Genomic DNA, 20,372 nt, shown 5'->3' on the forward strand with positions numbered 1-20,372 from the left:
AATAAATTTAAAAAAAAAAAAAAAAAAACTTCAAAATGATCATGGTGTAATCTTCCTGACCTTGGTTTGGGCAATGTTTCTTAGCTATGACATCAAAAGCACAAGTAACCAAAGAAAAAATATTGGGTGTAATCAAAATTCAAAATTTTTCTGCTTCAAATGATAATATCAAGAAAGTGAAAAGAAGACCCACAGAATGGTAGTAAAGTTTTTAAAATCATTTATCTTATAAGAGTCTAGTATCCCATATATGTAAAGCACATTTACAGCTCAACAATAAAAAGACAAATAACCTAATTCAAAAATTGACATAGGATTTGAATAGACATTTCTCCAAAGAAGATATTTAAGGGCCAATTAAACACATGAAAAGATGCTCACATCAAAATGAAAATCAAAACCACAATGAGATATCCACTTCATACCGAGCAGGGTGGCTATAATAAAGAAAAAATAAACAATAACAGTGTTTGTGAGAAACTAGAACCCCCATACATTCCTTGCAGCCGCTGGGGAAAATAATTTGCAGTTCCTCAAAAAGATAAACATAAAATTACCATGATTCAGCAATTCTATTCTTAGGTATGTACCTAAGAGAACGGAAAACATATAGCCACACAAAACCTGTACACAATATTATTCATATTAGTCAAAAGTATACTTATCCTGAATACTCAAATGCCCATATTCAAAATGTGGTCTATACACATACAGTGAAATATTATTTAGCCATAAAAAGAAATAAAGTACTAATCATGCTGTTTCTAACATGAATGAATTTTGAAAACATGCTAAGTGAAATAAGCCAGACAAAAAAGGCTACTCTTACATAACTCTACTTATACAAAATTTTTAGAACAAGGAAATCAAAAGAAACAGAAAGCATATATTAGTGACTACCGAGTGCTTGGCAGGGGACAGGAGTAGGGAATGAGAACTGACTGCTAATGAGCACACGGTTTCTTTTTGGAATGATAAAAATATTCTGGAATTATATAGTGCTGAGGGTTGCCTTACTTTGTCAACACACTAAAAGCTAATGCATCGTATACTTTAAAGGGATAAATTTTATGGTATGTAAACTATATCTCAACTTCAAAAACTGAACAGGAAAAATAACATGTAAGAGTAACCAAAATACAGATCACAAAGATCATACAGTAAAGCCATATATTTTCCTTTATTAAAAAAAAAAAAAATCTGATCCTCATCTGAAATTTACTTATTCTCACTTTACATATAATTTATATGAAACTGGTTGTATGTATTCAAAGCCCATTTTGAATTAAAACCTTCATATTAGGGGAAATAAAACCGATAGACAAACATACTGACAGTAAGATTTTAAGAAAGGCAAAAGAACTTACAAGCATAGTATAGAGCCATTTAGTAAGAGCAACTCAGCCTTCAACAGTTCCTGGCAGTATCACTGATACACAGCCAAATACAATAATCTATGTTTATAGTAATGAAAATAATGACAATGATTAAGATAATAAAAGCTAACCCATTTGTCACTTTCAATGTGTTTATTATTTAGTTCTAAGTACTAAACATTTAGTTATTCATTTAATAATTCCCAACAATCCTATAAGGAAAGTACTATTATTATTTCATTTTAGAGATGAGGAAAATGAGGGATCACATAGCTAACTAAGTGGAAAAGTTAGGATTCAAATGCAGACAAGAGGCTTCCGAGTCCATCATCTTAACCAGTACACTATAGTTCCTCTAAGTGATGAACTATCAGTCACGAAAAAAATGTTAAACAATGTTCAGTATGCTCCAAGACCAGAAGCTCTGTAATTTTTATTTCATTATAAAAATGCTCTTTAGAAAACACTATTCAAGGCAGCCTGTTATCTAAAGGGGCAGGTCTAGAGGTCAAAGAACAACTCTTTGCAATCTCACTCCAATCTGTATTTCTGGCTTATCTCTTTCCCCACATTCTAGCCAAACCAGACTGCTCATGTTCCCTTAACATATGAAGCCTGCTTTTCATGCCACTTTGTTAAAGGCCTTTTCTTCACTATTCTGCCTATAAAATTCCTACCTTTCAAAACCTAGTTCAGATAACTCTCCCCCTGTGCGACCTTCCCTAATGACACTAAGAAAAATTGTGTTCTCACAATATTTTGTACATATCTCTATTAAAGCATTTATCACATTTCATCATAATTGATCGCTTAACTCTTCTTTTCACCTCCTGGGATTTAAACAGAACCAAGTTAATTATAGATGGTAAATAAATTTTCAAAGTTCTGGTATCTAATAAAGTAAAATTATTTTTTTAAAACTCAATACAAATAACTAGTTAGCTAAGTCCCATATAGTCAAGGTTTTAACAAAAGTCAAGAAATTGAAATAATTAAAAGGAATGAACTTCAGTTTCATATAAACTAAAAGTTACAAAGGTTCTTACACATTAAATTTATTCACCAGAAATCTTTTTAAGAAGAAAAAGACTGCCCTGGCTGGTGAGGCTCAGTGGACTGAGCACTGACCTGTGAACCAAAGGGTCACTGGTTCGATTCCCAGTGGCACATGCCTGGGTTGTGGGTCCAGTCCCCAGTAGGGGGCACACGAGAAGCAACCATGCATTGATGTTTTCCCCCTTCTCTTTCTCCCTCCCTCTCCTCTAACAGTAAATAAATAAAATCCTAAAAAAAAAAACAAACAAACAAAAAACCCTGATAAAAAGACTAATATCCTGGATCAAACCTGAGTAACTTGTGGTAGTAAAGGTAATATGAATAATGATCTGAGTACAATGTTAAGTGAGAGACAAGAGTTCCCAGAATCTAAAACAACATAGTGAAAGGAGTAGTGGGCTACAAGAACACAATTTAGTAAGTTACTGTTTGAGTAATACATGCCAAATTAATGCCCTCAGAAATTAGAGTTGCCCTAATTCAAGTCACTCCTCAAAAGTAATTTATTAACTGTACTTGAACAATGACTAAACTAAAAATTTTTAAAGTAAAAAAAGAGTAATTTATTCCCTAAAAACTTATAGTAGTATTTACATTTTTTACTTACTTTTTTAATATGTTTTATTGATTATGCTATTACAGTTGTCCCATTTTCCCCCCTTCACTCCCCTCCACCCTGTAGACCCTCTCCCACCCATATCCCCCCCTTTAGTTCATGTCCATGTGTCATACTTATGACTTCTTTAGCTTCTACATTTCCCATACCATTCTTACCCTCCCCCTATCTATTTTCAGCCTACATTCCATGCTACTTATTCTCTGTACTTTTTCCCCTCTCTCCTCCTCCCATTCCCCTGTTGCTAACCCTCCATGTGATCTCCCTTTCTGTGCTTCTGTTCCTGTTCTAGTTGTTTGCTTAGTTTCTTTTGGTTTTGCTTTAGGTGTGGTTGTTAATAATTGTGAGTCTGCTGTCCTTTTACTATACATGTTTTTTCCTTATCTTATTTTCTTAGATAAGTCCCTTTAACATTTCATAAAATAAGGGCTTGGTAGTGATGAATTCCTTTAACTTGACCTTATCTGAGAAGCACTGTATCTGCCCTTCCATTCTAAATGAGAGCTTTGCTGGATAAAGCAATCTGGGGCGTAGGTCCTTGTCTTTCATGACTTGGAATATTTCTTTCCAGCCCCTTCTTTCCTGTAAGGTCTCTTTTGAGAAATTAGATGACAGTCTGATGGGAATTCCTTTGTAGGTTACTGTCCCGTTATCTCTTGCTGCTTCTAGGATTCTCTCCTTCGTTTTTACCTTGGCTAATGTAATTATGATGTGCCTTGGTGTGTTTCTTCTCGGGTCCAACTTCTTTGGGGCTCTCTGAGCTTCCTGGATTTCTTGGAAGACTATTTCCTTTGCCAGATTGGGGAAGTTGTCCTTTATTATTTGTTCAAATACGTGCTCAATTTGTTGCTTTTCCCCTTCCCCTTCTGGTACCCCTATAATTTGGATGTTGGAACTTTTAAAGATGTTCTTGAGGTTCCTAAGCTTCTCCTCGTTTTTTTGAATTCTTATTTCTTCATGCTTTCCTGCCTGGTTGTTTCTATCTTCCTTCTGGTTCACTGTATTGTTTTGAGACCCAGTTTCCTTCCCTTCACTATTAGCTCTCCTCTGTGTATCTTCCTTCATCTCTTTTATGGTGACCTGCATCTTTTCATGTAATTTGCGCCCAAAATCAACCAATTCCATGAGCTTTCTGATCACCAGTGTTTTGAACTGTGCATCTGATAGATTGGCTATTTCTTGGTCGCTCAAAAGGATGAGTCCTGGAGGACTGATCTTCTTCTGTTGGAAACATATCTCTCCCTGTCTCTTTTTTTTTTTCTTTTTTTTTTCCGGTCTGGTCACTCTTGTTACGGTGAGGGGCAGAGCCTTAGGTGTTTACCTGGGCTGGGCACCCCAGTCGCTAGATTGTGACGTTGCATGTGGGGACGGAGGTGGGGGCAGGAGGGAACAATGGCGGTAGTTCTGTTCTCCCAGGAACACAGTCCCTTCTCTGGGATCCTGGGTTGCACGCTCTGCCCTGGTCCACAATCACTGCTTCACTGGGTCCACCAGCCTCCGCTTGCGCACTCTCACCGCTGCGATCTTGCGCGCCCGGATGACTCACTCACCAAGTTCGCGCCAAGTTCGCACCCAGTTCGCGCTGATTTCTCCCCCACGCGCGCCGCTGCCAACCCGAGCCCGCCTGGCTCCACCCTGCCTACCTGTCTGGGTGAACGGGTCTACTTCAACTTCTTGGCTGTCTGACTTCCATTCAGATAAATTCTCTGTCAGTTCTGTGTGTTATTCTAGCTCTAAATTGTGGTTGTTCTAATCTTGGTTGTGCGTGGAGGTACGGTGCGTCCACCTATGCCTCCATCTTGCCGGAAGTCATTTTTTACTTACTTTAGATGAGTTAATATTTATTTCCAACTGGATAAAACCAAACAACTATACCTATATATACAATCAACCTATTTCTCTCCTAGTATGTCACTTACAACCAAGCTAGTAAATAACACAGGATAACCAATATAGTTTTTAGCATTTAAAAAGAACAAACGAATATATAGTGATCCCTCAAATATTCATTGAATTAACTGCATTTGGCAATATCTATTCTATTAGAAAAGTCAGTTTACCTGTAAAAGAAATGCCATTTCACTATGCTTTATTAAAAAGTTATCTAAACTAACGGCTTACGGTAATTTTTCTTCCTATTATCCCGTACTTACAATTTGCCTAATATGCTACAGTTCTAGCAAAATCTAACCTCTTATTATTTACTTCTAACCACAGCTTACCACCAACCTCTTTCATTCACACTTTCCCCTATCCACAAATTTTCATGATCTTCAGGGTCTCTAAAGGACCTACCACCTCCAACTCATATTCCTGACTCTAAGTCACTGACTTTCCATAAGTAAACAAACCTAATGAAGTTATGGATAGTTCAATGTTCTCCAAGGCAACCTTTTATATATAGCACACCTTTAATCAAATGTCAACTTTGCATTATTGACATAAAATTAAAACCAACTTAACTACTTCTATGTGTTACCCATTTGAACAGTCACAGACCTGAATAAATATTTGTGTAGTATTCTCCATTACCTAGGCTGAGAATTTTCCTCATACATTCTTTCTTTCCCCTCCTTGAAGAGGCTTATGGTCTGCTTAGTTTTCTTCATCAAATTCTCCATGAACACCCTAAAATACTCATTTTCTCCAAGTGTCTCCATCTTCCCCTCGTATCTTGACAAGATAGTACGAAGATGCTGGTAGGTATCTGGCAGCAGGTCTAAGATATAAGGTGGGCTATTCTTTAGCGCCAGCTTTGGGTTCTGACACAACCGCACCACCTGAAACAAATGAAAAAGAAAGACTATTACTTGGAAAATCTTAAGGACAATTTCCTTAAGTTAAAAAAGTTATACAACATGTGCTTTTGTAGAAAAGTGAAAAAAGGATAAGGATATAAGAAATGATCAACTTCCAGTCAAGAAGGAGGTATAGGCAAACAAACATGACTCATCTCCTAATATAACCACAGCAAAAATTACAACTAAACTACAAAACAACAATCAAACAGAATGATCAGAAAGTTGGGATGTATCCAAGTCTGACAACAAGGAATTAAAGAAATCACATTCATCCAAACGGGCAGAAGGGGCAGATGCAGAGATGTGGAACAGGCAGACCCACACCCATGCATGGTGGATAAAAATCAAATGGAATGTTTTGGGTGCAAAGGATCCCACACCCACACCAGACCACCCAGCCCAAGGTTCTAGTACCAGGAAGGTAAGTCCCCATAACTTCAGGCTGTAAAAACCAGTGAGGGTTGAGGCAGCAAAAGAAACTGCAGGATTCTCAAGCATCTTCTCTTAAAGGGCCCACAGCAGACTTGGGACTTACACAGATTCATTACCCCGGGACACCAGTACCAGGACAGTAGCTGAAAGGGCACCAGTGGCATATGGGGAGAAACTGAAGTGTCTGGGATCAAAGTGAATGCTGGGAGTTTCCTCCCAGACCACACTCGAGAGGCCAGCTAGTGGCCATTATCCCTTTTCTGAGCCCTCCCCACACAGAGCCACACAGTGGCAACAACATTTCTGAGACTCCATCACCCTGGTTGACATTGGTTGCCCCATTGGATGCCCCATGGGTTGTCCCATGGGTTGTCCCACCCTGGCAAATACCTAAGACTGTACCCAATCTAACTTTATGGATGCACCTTTCTACAACAGGCCATGCTACCAAGACAGGGAGTCAAAGCAGCTCTATCTAATACATAGAAACAAACACAGGGCGGCTGCCAAAATGAGGAGACAAAGAAATATGGTCCAAATGAAAGAAGAATACAAAACTCCAGAAAAAGAACCAAACAAAATGGAGATAAGCAACCTATCAGATACAGAGTTGAAAACACTGGTTATGAGGATGCTCAGGAACTCATTGGGTATTCAACAGCATAAAAAAGACCCAGGCAGAAATGAAGGTTACACTAAGTGAAATAAAGAGAAATTTATAGGGAATCAACAGTGGAGTGGATGAAACTGAGAATCAAATCAGTGATTTGGAACATAAAGACGAAAAAAACATTCACACAGAATGGCAAGAAGGGGAAAGAAACCAAAAAATGAGGATAGTGTAAGCAGCCTCTGGAATAACTTCAAGCGATCCAACATTTGCATCATAGGGGTGCCAGAAGGAAAAGAGAAAGAGCCAGAAATTGGAAATGTTCTTGAAAAAATAACGAAAGAAAATGTCCCTATTTGGTGAAGGAATTAGACATACAACTCCAGGAAGCACAGAGAGTCCCAAACAAGATGGATGCAAAAAGGGCCACATCAAGACACATCATAATTAAAATGCCAAAGGTTACAGATAAAGAGAGAATCTTCAGAGCTGCAAGGTAAAACAGAGAGTCACCTACAAAGGAGTTCCCATAAGACTGTCAGCTGAATTCTCAAAAGAACCTTTGCAAGCTGGAAGGGACTGCCAAGAAGTATTCAAAGTGATGAAAAGCAAGGTCCTACAACCTAGATTACTCTATCCAGCAAAGCTATCATTTAGAATGGAAGGGTAGATAAAGTGCTTCTCAGATAAGGTCAAGTTCAAGGAGTTTATCATCACCAAGCCCTTTTTATATGAAATGCTAAAGGGATTTATTTAAGAAGAAGATCGAAGCTATGAACATTAAAATGGCAATAAATTCACAACTATCAACAATTCAATCTAAAAAACAAACAGCATACAAGAACACAAAAAGGAGATCATCTGAAGAGTTATCAGTTGGGAGGGGAAAGGGGGAGAATGAGGAAAAAGGTGCAGGGATTAAGAAGTACAAATTGGTAGGTATGGAAAACACAGGGATGTTTAGGACAGTATAGGAAATGAAGTAGCCAAAGAACTTGTATGTGTGACCTACTGCCATGAACTAAGGGGTGGGGAAACTGCCAGAGGAAATGGGGGGTACCAGGTGGAGGGGTGCAAAGGGGAAAAATTGGGATGACTGTAATAATGTAATCAATAAAATATATTTTAAAAAAGAAATTATCTATAACTTTTCTGCTAACAGGCAATCATTTTACGTTTTCAGTAGTCCCTTACAGGGTGAGTTCTTTAAACGATATGTGTGACTAATGATTCAAATAACACATAACAGACTAAACAACTGAGGAAGGAAGGCATGGGATAGGAAGACATCCACACAAATGCCTAAAAATGCAAAATGATATATGGCAAGTTCATTTTAAAGATTTTATTTATTTTTGTATAGAGAGTTGAAGGAAGGGAGAAAGAGAGGGATAGAAACATCAATGTGTGAGAGAAATATTGATGGGTAACCTGTCGCATGCTGCCAACTGGTGGCCTGGCCTGCAACTCAGGCATGTGTCCTGACCAAGAACCAACCAACAACCTTTCCATTTGTGGTACAACAGCCAACCCACTGAGCAACACCAATTAGGGCAGCAAGTTCCTTTTAAATGCATGGCTCACTCCACAACAGAATATGAAAATTCTCAAGGGCAGAAACAAAGTACATGTCTGCCCTACAAGGTACATCTCAGTGATGGGGGCATGGACTTTTAACAATCATGAGGGGACAAAAGCAGAGAGACCCTGAACGCAGAAAACCATGGAGTTGATTGAGATACCTTTCCTTCTCACATAAATGCAGGACTGTCAGAAAATTCTCCTGAAATTCTTTTACTACCCTTTACTTTCAACTTTTCTGAGTTCTTAAATTTTATTTTTTAAAGATTTTATTTATTTATTTGTTTGTTTGTTTTTAGAGAAGAAGGAAAGGGAGGGAGAAAGTGAGGGAGACTAACATCAATGGGCTGCCTCTCACACATCCCAAACCAGGGACTGGCCTGCAACCCAGGCATGTGCCCTGACCAGGGGGTGGGGGCAAGGGGAATCAAACTGGTGACCTTTGAGTTCTCAGGTGAGAGCTCAATCCACTGAGCCACACTGGCCAGGGCTGAGTTCTTGTGTTTTAAATGGGCCTCTTTTAAAGAACAATAGTTAGCCCTAACTGCTGTGACTCAGTGCACTGGAATGCCAGCCTGTGAAACAAAGAGTCGCTGGTTTGATTCCCAGTCAGGACACAAGCCTGGGTTGTGAGCTGGGTCCCCAGCAGAGAGCGCATGAGATGCGACCACACACTGATGTTTCTCTCTTTCCCTTTCTCCCTCCCTTCCCCTCTCTAAAAATAAATAAATAAAATTTTTTTTAAAAAAAGAAAGAACATATAGTTAGATTTTTTAATCCAATGTAACTATCTTTGTGTTTTTGGTCAATTTTGACCTGTGAGTTTGGTCAATTTTGTATTTGTTATAATGACTGATATTCCACATTTATTCCATTTTGTACCTTCAATTTACACAGATTTTTCTGTATCTAAAAAAAGATAAATTTTACTGGTGAAAAATGTCTAAAAATAGATCCAAATATATATGGACCCTTGACAAATCATAAAGGAATAGTCTTTTCCAAAAACAACAGTGGAACAACGGGGGATACATCTAGGGGGAAAAAAGCACATCAAACTAAACCCTCAACTTACACTATACCAAAAACACAAAAGAAAATGCTAGGTGGGTTAGAGACCTAAATGTGAAAGGCAGATCTATAAAGCCTTAAAATATAATGAGAAAATTATCTTTCACAACAGAGAAAAATTTCTTAAACAGAAGCATAAAAAGCATTAACCTGGCTTCCAGTCAAGATGGTGGCTTTGGACTTCCAGCCAAGATGAAGGTGTAGATAGATACCCTGTGCCTCCTCCCACAACCAAAAGAAGGACACCAACAAATTAAGAACAAAAAATAACCAGAACTGCCAGAAAATCGAACTGTATGGAAATCTGACAACCAAAGAGTTAAAGAAACATTCATACAGACCAGTAGGAGAGGCAGAAACAGACAGCCTGGGCAGAGAGGACTCTCGGCAAGGCAGCAGCTGGAGAATCAGGGCAGGAGAGGTGGCAGGTGGCAGAGCAGGGGGTCCTACATTTGCATAAAAATAAACTGGGAGGAACAACTGGGGAGTGAGACACACTGCATAATCCAGAGTTCCAGCGTGGGGAAATAAAGCCTCAAAACCTCTGGTGGTAAAAACCTGTGGGGCTTGAGGTAGCAGGACAAACTCCCAGTCTCACAGGAGAGTTCACTGGAGAGACACACTGGGTCCTAGAACATACACGAACCCAACCCACCCATGACTCAGTACCAGAAGGGCCCAATTTTGCTTGTGGGTAGCTGGGGAAATGACTGAAAGCTGCCGGGAGCCCAGCAAGTGGCATTGTTCCATCTCTGACCCCTCCCCTACATACACCACAATGCAGCAGCAACATGGGTTGGGTGGGTTCGTGTATGTTCTAGAACCCAGTGTGTCTCTCCAGTGAACTCTGCTAGGTCCTTACAGGCAAGAAGGAGCTGGAAAGTATTCCAAGTCATGAAAAGCAAGGACCTACATCCAAGATGACTCTATTCAGCAAAGCTTTCGTTTAGAATGGAAGGGCAGATAAAGTGCTTCCCAGGTAAGGTCAAGTTCAAGGAGTTCATCATCACCAAGCCCTTATTACAGGAAATGTTAAAGGGATTTATCTAAGAAAAAGAAGATTTAAAAAAATGTATGAACAGTAAAATGGCAACAAACTCACAGTCATTAACAACCACACCTAAAACAAAAACAAAAACTAAGCAAACAACTAGAACAGAAGCACAGAAATGGAGATCACATGGAGGGTTATCAGTGTGGGAGTGGGTGGAGAGAGAGGGGGAAAAGGTACAGAGAATAAGTAGCATAAATGGTAGTTAGAAGATAGACAGGGGGAAGTTAAGAATAGTACAGGAGATGGAGAAGCCAAAGAACTTACATGTACGACCCATGGACATGAACTAAAGTGAGGGAATGTGGGTGGGAGGGAGTGTGCAGGGCAGAGGGGAATAAAGACGGACAACTGTAGTATCATAATCAAAATATATTTTAAAAAGAATACAACGACTCAATGTCAAAATGTATTTCTACTCCAAGAAGTTTATAAATTCAGTCAAATTCGTATTAAAATTCCAATAAATTTTATCATGAACCTTATCAAGTTAATAGTAAAACATGGAAGAAAAAGGAACCAAAACCAGCCAAGCCTATTTTGAAAAAATCACAAGGTAGATGGTACTTACCCAATATGTTATCAAGACATAGTAAAATAGAGCAATGTTGCCTTTGACAGTAAATGGCAAAATGGAACACAAGAGAACCCAAACACAGTCTCACACATGTATGGGAAATTCAGTATCAGAAGTTGACAAATCAGAGGTCAAGAGAAAAACTACTGGAAAATTGGTTGTCCATATAAAAAAAAATTAGGTCCCTCATACATTACATGAAAATAAATTTCAGGCAAAGTAAGGATCTCACTGTGAGGAGAAAAAAATTTTAAGTTTTTTTTAAAAAATAGAAAAATATTTGAACTTTTATGATCTGAGAAAGGAAGGATTTCTAAAGCCACAAAAGGAACTAATTATAAACGCAAAGACTAATTAGTTTGACAATACTAAGGTTTTAAAGTTATTATAACTCGTAAGAACCACTGTTGAACCACACTGTATCTATTCATTTTAAAAATATCAATCTGTGCTCACTGCCACCTTCATTCTCTAATGCCAGGGCCTCCTCCAGCCAAAGGAGAACGAGGGTAAGTCAAAAGGTCTCTATACCAAGGCTCATACAAAGCAGACTGCCAGCAAATCGACCAGCGGTAAAGCATCAAGGAAAAAAATGGTGACCAAAGTCACTGGCAAGAGTGTGCCCTCTACTAGAGGGGTGAAAAAACCTCATGGTTACAGGCCTGGTACTATGGCACTTCGTGAAATTAGATGTTATCAGAAGTCCACTGAACTTCTGATTCACAAACTTCCCTTTCAATGCCTAGTACAAGAAATTACTCAAGACTTCAAAACAGATACGCACTTCCAGAGTGTAGCTACTGGTGCTTTGCAGGAGGCAAGGTCAGCCTATGGGGTTAGCCTGTTTGAAGAAACCAACCTGTGTGCTATCCATGCCGAACATGTAACAATTATGCCAAAAGACATGCAGCTAGCACACAGTCTATCTGGAGAACATGCTTAAGAATCCACTATGATGCAAACATTTCATTCTTTAAAAAAAAAATTCTCTTCCTGTTATTGGTACTTCTAAATGTTAGATATTGTTTTTCCATGGGGTCAAAAGGTACCTAAGTATATGATTGCAAGTGGAAAATGGGGGACAGAAATGAGGTATTGGCAGGTTTCCCATTTTCATTTGTATGTGAATTTTTTAAACATAAATGCAAGGACATAAAGCATTAATGCAAGTCAAGATGTTTCAGTGAACAAGTTTCAAGCAGTTCAACTTTATAACAATATAAATAAACCTGTGAAATTTTCCTGGAAAATGCAATTTGGATTTTTTTTAAACTAGTTAATTTCCTATTGATGGCAATTAAATGGTGCTTGCAGCATTTTTATAATAGAGTAGATTCCACCCATTCACTGTATTTTTCTAATTGAGTTGTCCTACATGCAAGTATGTTTTCAATGTCTGTCATCTGTGCCGTTCCTGTAAGTTTACTATTAAATTACATTAAACTAAAAAAATATATATCAATGCAATTACAATACTGTATATTCTTGAACACCCTATTGCTATTTCTATCATATACTTGTCATCACATATATCTTATAAAGTCTACAGGTCACTATTACTATTACTACTGTTATTTTATATAACCAATATTCATTCATATTTACTCATATAACTGCCCTATCCAATGCTTTCCATTGCATCTGAAATCATTTGCCTTTAGTCTAAAAAACATCCTATGTTTCTTTTATGGTAGGTCTAACTGGCTACAAATTCTCTTAGTTTTTGTCTGAAAGCATCTTTATTTTGTACCCACTTTTTTTAGCTGTTTATTTTCTATTGACCTTATTTCCATTCTGTTGAAGAGTTTATGGAAGAATAGCTCTGTTACACAGAGCAATCGTAGGCAAGTTAACATAAGACACTTTTGTGAGAAGCTCATGATCAGACCTGGGATCAGTAACCATCAGAAGTCTCAGCTCCCAGATGGCTGCCTGGATCTATTTAGTGAAGGTTCCAGGAATGAAGTGGCCAGCAACGGGAGGGACTTCTGGGGCAGCAACAAACTTCAACACAGCTCACTAGCCAGTATTCCTAGGCCATATGGCATTAACATCATCAAGGTTTTCAATGGCAGCAATGATACAAGCTGCTAGCAGAAGCTTCTCCCAGGTTCTCTTCAAGATGTATGATATAGCCCTGGCCAGTGGAGCTCAGTTGGTTGGGCACCATCCTGCAAACCAAAGCATCACTGGTTTGATTCCTGGTCAGGGCACATGCTTAGGTTGTAGGTTTGGTCCCTGGTTGGGGTGCTTACAGAAGGCAACCAATCAATGTTTCTCTCCCTCTCTTTCTCCCTTCTCTTCCCCTCTAAAATTAAAAATTAAAATTAAAAAATTAAAAATAAAGATTTATGTTGTAGATGCCATCCCTTTTCCTTTTGTAGATGTCCTGTTCTATTTGGCAGTTAAGGTTGGTGTCACCTAAGTGGGTTCTTGCTGCAAGGAATGTGAGGACATCCTCCTCTTTCATTTGCAGGACATCCAGAGCTCTGGACACTATGCAAGTTTCCCTTTAAGTTACATGGGAACCAAGAACAATGGCATATGGGCCCCTCTCTGGGGAGTGAAGAAAGGGTCCACTGTTAAAGGCTATTTTCACTAGATAAAGATTGACAGTTATCTTCCATAATCATTTTATGGCTGCTATTTCATGTCTTCTGCATGCCACTGTTACTGTTAAAGGCAGGTTGTCAGTCTCACTGCTCCTTTGAAGGTAAAATATCTTTTATACTCTGCTTGCTTTTCAGATTTTCTTTGGCTCAGGTTTTCAGCAGTTTTACTATGATGTGTTTGGATGCATTTTACTTGTATTTTTCCTGGTGTTTATACAGCTTCTTTTATTTACTTCATTGTTTTCATCAGTTTGGGGAAATTACCAGCCAATTTCTCACCAAAAATATTTCTGCTCCGTTCTCTTTTTCCTTTCTTACAGGGGTGTCCAACCTTTTGGAGTCTCTGGACAACAATGGAAGAAGAATTGTTGTCTTGGGCCACACATTAAATATACAAACACTAACAAAAACTGATGAGCAAAAAAAAAAAAAAGGAAGGTTTTAAGTAAATCTATGTTTTTGTGTTGGGCCATATCTGTAGCCATTCTGAGCCACAATGTAGCCCACAGACCACAGGTTGGACACCCCTGCTAGAACTTCAATTACTTACCTAAGACCTTTTCACCATATTCCATGTGTCTCTTGCATTCTTTTTTGTATTCTCCATTCTTTTGTCTCTCAATGCTTCAGTCTGGACTTTTTTTTTCTGATTTATCTTCCATTTCACAACTTCTCTCTTTAGCTGTATCTATGTCGTTAGTAAACCCACCCACTAAATTCTTAAGAATCAGTTCTTGTGTTTTTCAGTTCTTGAATTTCTATTTCACCCTTTATCATTTCAAGTCTCTGTCAAAATAATCAATTTCATTTTTAATTCTTCTAACACATTAATCATAAATATACCTTTAGTCCATGACTATGACTCAAATATCTGTATCTTCATAGGTATATTTCTAGTGTCAATTTTACCTCTTGGTTTTCAATTGCATTTTGTCCTTTTCTATGCCTAGGGTGCTTTGTTTAAAATTATTTATGTTTTTTAGAGGGTAAGGGAGAAAGAGAGGGTGAGAAACATCAGTGTGTGGTTGTTGCCTCTCATGCACCCCCTACAGGGGACCTGGCCCACAGCCCAGGCATGTGCCCTGACTAGGAATTGAACTGGTGACCCTTTGGTTTGCAGGTCAGCACTCAGTCCAGTGAGTCACATCAACCAGGGAAATTTTGTAATGAATGCTGAACATTATATATAAAAAAGTATAGAGACAAGCTGAGGTCATGGATGTTGCTATTCATAAAGAATTTACTTTTTGTTCTAGCAGTCAGGTAGGCTACAGACACTAGGAAACCCAGATCATACTAATCTAATCCAGAATTGAAAAGATTTAAAAGATGGGCTTCAGTCCTTAAAAAAACTAGTTTACTTCTGTTTCACCTTTACTCCTACAATTTAGAACCTCAGGAAACCAACCCAAAAACTTAGAGTGTTTCAGCCCTGGCCATGTAGCTCAGTTTATTAGAGTCGTCCTGATATTCCAAGGCTGCAGGTTCAATCTCCAGTCAGGGCACATACAAGAAGCAACCAATGAATGTATAAATGAGTGGAACAACAAATCAGCGTCTCTCTTTTTTTCTCTCTCCCCCACCCTCTGTGCTTCTACCTCTTAAAAAAACAAAACAAAACAAAACAAAACAAAAAACTAGCATATTTCCTAGGGCCCTCCACTTTGACAGGCTCCAATTCCAATCTTTTGTCCTTGACATGAGTATTCTGAAACCTACTTAGCCTCTCAGCTGTCACTTCCAGAATCAGCAATGACCTCAAGGGCATGGGAGCCTCAAACATCTGGCTTACCTCTCAGAGCTTTCTTTATCTTCCTGAACTTGGCCTCATAATTCCTCGCTGCCTTTATAGCTTTTCAACATTTTCTAGCTTTTCTAGTTGTCAGCAGCATATTTAATTTGAAACAACCTAGTCTGGCATCTTAGTAATTGCTTCATATTTTAAAATACCTATTATTTTTGTGTCACCAAAAACTCATTACAAGGAGGGACCCCAAAACAACTGGAATTATCTTCGGCAGGCGAGCCCCTTATAGTACAGACTTACCCCCCTAGGTGAGTGTTCTAGGAACCTATCTGTATCAGTGTAATAGCTGACTTTGTGAGAGGCTGCATTCGCCTTCAGTAAATTTTTCTGAAGACTTTTCTTAATTATATTTTATTAGCTATGCTAGTACTGTTATCCCAATTTTTCCTCCTTTGCTCCCCTCCACCTAGCACCCCACATCTTCTGAGGCAACCCCCAAATCACTGTTCATGTCCATGGGTCATGTATATAAGTTCTTTGGCTACTCTGTTTCCTATACTGTACTGTACATACCCATGACTATTCTGTAACTACCTATTTGTACTTCTTAATGCCCTCATTACCACTTCACTCATTCCCCCATACTCCTTCCCATCTAGCAACCATTAAAACACTCTCCATATCCATGATTCTAGGAAGACTCTTTCAACATGTTTACTCATTTCATGATGGGTGATTTACCAGCACACCTACCTACACTGCACTGAGTATTCAGCAGTTTTTGACCAAAAATGGAATGACCCCCACTCCCCCATCCCCCGACCCCATGACCCACCTGTCCTATTTACCCAATCTCACCACAAGTGACTTTTATTTCCCTGGATGAAAAAAGTCCTCAAAGGGAAACATTTTGCAGATGTGGAAGAAGTGAAACAAAAAACGACAAAAATTGATGAGTTTAAAAACTGTTTCGTGCAGTGGTAAAAACATCTTATAGGTGTACTGCATCAAATGGAGAGTACTTTGAAGGTGACTGAAGTTTAAACATGTAAGAATACACAATTCTTTATAAATAAATTCTGGGTTTTGGAGGGTTATAAGTAAATTCCAGGTTTAGGGGGATCTCCCCTCTCATAAATTTTTTGAGATGTCTAAATGATTCTAATCTATGAACATACTATATCTTAACCTCTGCCCTCACTTTGTTTTATTTAACATTTATATTGTTTTCAAGTGTTTACCACACTGAACATTTATGGGTATTTTATTCTTCTATATATCAGATTATTTCCTTAGGATAGATCCCCCAGAAATGGAATTATCAGGTCCATAGAGCAACTACAAAATTCCAATTTAATGACCACTCATCAATGACTCTTCAAATGATAAGTGAGACAATACTAAATGTTTAAAGCTACTTTAATTTTGTTCTCTGTACACCACCACTTCCTAAACTTTTGAAAACAGCCCTACATATAAGTCTAGCAAATAACTACAAGCTAAATCAACAAAAATATGATATATGAATATTTCAAGTGCTCTAGGAAGTGCTCAAGCCAAAAGGAAATGACATAGCCAAGAAAAAGACTCTACCTCAGAAGACAATTATATTCTAAGCACTATAGAGTCAAGAACTAATAATAATAAAACAAACACAGACTGTCCCCAATGTATAAGTGTTACATTCCAAAACCTCATTTGTAAGTCCACTACTTTTCATTCAAAAAATTTTTTACAGGCTATATATATACATACAAAAAAATATTAAAATGGCAGGTTCCTGGGTTATTCCATGGAAGGAAGTAGGGGAGACTGACACTGAACTTAAAAGATCAGAATCCAATAAAGACTATATGAGGTATATGATTGAAGGCTTTTATTTTCAGAGAAAACGGAACATGTTTTATATAGAGAAAGAATCAAAAGAGAAAACACAGTAAATGAAAAGATGAGGTTTCTCACAAGACAACAGGAAATGGGATCTACAACACAGCTAGAAACACTAAGCACCATTAAAAGAAGGGACATCCCCTTCCTCTAAAACAGGAAGGGAGTTAGGACAGGTTCAAAGAGAGACAAATTCAGAAACACGGACGCAGTAAGTTAAAGAAAGTTGTATCTGATGGGTTTGATTTGTCTCAATGTATCTATTCAACAAACACAGGGTGGAGCAAAAGTAGGCTTACAGTTGTTCATATGGAAAACAACACAATAATTAATAAATAATAGTATAAGAATAAACTCTGTGTTTTACACAGTCACAACTGTAAACCTACTTTTTTTATAATCCTCACCCAAGAATACATTTATTGATTTTAGGGAGAGAAGAAGAAAGGTGGGGCACTGATGTGATAAAGAAACATTGATGTATATATGCCACAACCAGGGACCAAACCCTCAAACTAGATATGTACCCCGACCAGAGATTGAACCCACAGCTTTTTGGAGAATGGGACGATGCTCCAACCAACTGAACCACACAGCCAGAGCACTGAAAACCTATTTTTCTTCACCCTATAATACCATATTTTTTAGACCGTAAGACGCACCTAGGTTTTAGAGGAAAATAGGGGAAAAAAATGTGGAGCAAAAAATGTAAAATATTGACTAACATAAATAACAATATTTCACCAATGTAAATGTAAACAGAACTCAACAACAGCATTAACAACCATTATTCATTCCTCCCAAACTGGGTGTGGGGGTGTGTGTCTTATAGTCTGAAAAATACGGTATGTCAGGCACTGGGACACAGAAATGAAAAAGACAATATCCCTAAATCTGAGAGCAATCAGGCAGTAAACAACAATTTTTTTAAACAATCAACATGAAAAATATCACCTTCTATAGAGAATGAAAATAGACTAATACAATAAGAAAATCCTGGGTAACTGCTTTAAAACAGTGACTAGGGAAAGCTCTCTGAGGTAAATTTAGGTTGAGTTGAAATTACAGGAAGGCGTCATCCACGTAGATTCAACAAAAGAGTAACCAAAATAGAAAAAATAATCAAATAGCCCTCAAGTAGGAACAGGTTTGGATTTGTTTGAGGAATACAAAGGTTAGTGAAACTAAAGTACAAAGAGCAAGGTGGAGAGAGGGTGACTGAGACAGAGATGTGCAGTAGGCAGGGAATTAACAAGGAAACATAATGAACTCTAAAGTAATAAGTTTTAAGTTTTCAATTAAAATTTAAAGGCCAACTGTTTCTAATATCTTGACAAGATTGCCATCAAAGGATAAAAGGGTAAGGACTGAACTAATGGATCCCAAATTGTAGGTAGTAGTCACCCTCTGGAGAGGGTGGTCATCTGAAGTTATGAAAATAAAAGGGGAGTTTTACACTTTGTTCTGCATATTTTGTAATTCATAAATTGCTTTTACAAAGAGTGCTACACTGACGTACTGCTATTCAAAGTGGGTCTAAGAAATGAGGAAGCAGAAATTAGGATTTCATCCCACTCAGTGAAATACCAGTGAGCTGGCCTCACTTCAAGACATCTCCATGGGTGATCCCAGGGCCAGAGGGAAGATCCGTTGTTTACAAGAATGTGCCTAGGCAGCAGAGTCTACTAAACAAGATTCAGCCTTCATCCTAAAAGGTGCAGAGAGAAGACCCAGAATCACTGCCGATTTCTTCTGAAGGAACCATGGGAGCTTCTATGACAGAGATACTGCCTCTCCCAGTGCTTGAATCCCAGTGTTTGGAGTATGTACCACCATTGCCAGCATAAGTAAGCATCCCTTTCTACTCTTTTTGGAAGCTGATGCAGGAAGGAATATTGTGGGGACAGAGCTGAACTTGGCTTCCAGTGCTCCTTGTTGACTACTCCCACCTATTACACTCCAGCACAAAATGTGCTAATCAAGAAAACATTTCACCCTGGCTGGTGTGATTCAATGGATTGAGTGCCACCGGGGAACCAAAAGGTCACTGGTTCAATTCCCAGTCAGGGCACACCTGGGCTGCTGGCCAGGCCCTCAGTTGAGGCTGTGTGGCAGGCAACCAAGCTATGTATCTCTTGCACATCCATGCTTCTCTCCCTCTCTTTCTCCCTCCCTTCCCTCCCTCTAAAAATAAATAAAATTTTTAAAAAAACAGTTCACAATGACTTGCTTATTATAATTCCCCCTCTTCTAACAAAACCTAAAGTAGATCAGAACCAACAACTTCACTGGGAAATGTGATTAAAATTCAGGCTCAGTTTTCACACTAACAGATCTAGGATGGTCATTAGGGAATAATTTCTCAATGTATGTTACTGTATATTTACATATAACATGAACTGTGGCACAAGTGAAGAGCCAGGGGCCAATTTGCTAATGACTTAACGAGTTCATTATACACAGACTGCTGACTAACAAACTACAGAGTGGAACAAAAGTAGGTTTACAGTTGTGAATATGCAAGAGTTTATTCCTGTATCATTTATTAATTTCCATACAAACAACTGTAAACTTACTTTTCCCCCACCATGTACAAAAAACAGGTTATTATTATAGCAGGAATCACCAAAAAAAAAAAAAAACTTCAACCAAAATCACAGAGCAGATTATCTTCTTCCCTAATGCTACTAACCTTGCGAAATTTCTATCATGAATCACATGAAATGTTCAGTTGAGTATATGGTTCATAAGGAATTATGAAAAATGTTCTATCTTTCGGGGGAGCCTTTTTTAAGAATTTATTTATTTATTTATTTATTTGTAGAGAGCAGGGAAGGGAGGGAAAAAGACAGGAAGAAAAACAGATGCATGACAGGAACATCGATTGGCTTCTTCAACACCCCCAACAGGGACCTGGCCAGCAGGCAGGTAATCAAACCAGTGACCCTTTGGTTT

The 20,372-nt window shown here is 38.3% G+C and overlaps 1 protein-coding gene across 3 annotated transcripts in view; it reads right to left on the bottom strand.

Moving 5' to 3' along the window:
- CBL (Cbl proto-oncogene) overlaps nt 1–20,372 on the bottom strand; it is a 120,455-nt gene that overhangs the window by 82,780 nt on the left and 17,303 nt on the right. For 2 of the 3 annotated variants that reach the window (XM_036028404.1, XM_028516519.2), the window contains exon 2: nt 5,581–5,828. In XM_036028404.1, coding sequence (XP_035884297.1) covers nt 5,581–5,828 — 248 coding nt within the window. Of the gene's footprint in view, nt 1–5,547; nt 5,829–20,372 lie in introns of those variants that run through there. The other variant, XM_036028403.1, reaches the window with a different exon arrangement.

Source organism: Phyllostomus discolor, chromosome 6, assembly GCF_004126475.2.
Source record: "Phyllostomus discolor isolate MPI-MPIP mPhyDis1 chromosome 6, mPhyDis1.pri.v3, whole genome shotgun sequence".
NCBI classification, from domain to species: Eukaryota; Metazoa; Chordata; class Mammalia; order Chiroptera; family Phyllostomidae; genus Phyllostomus; species Phyllostomus discolor.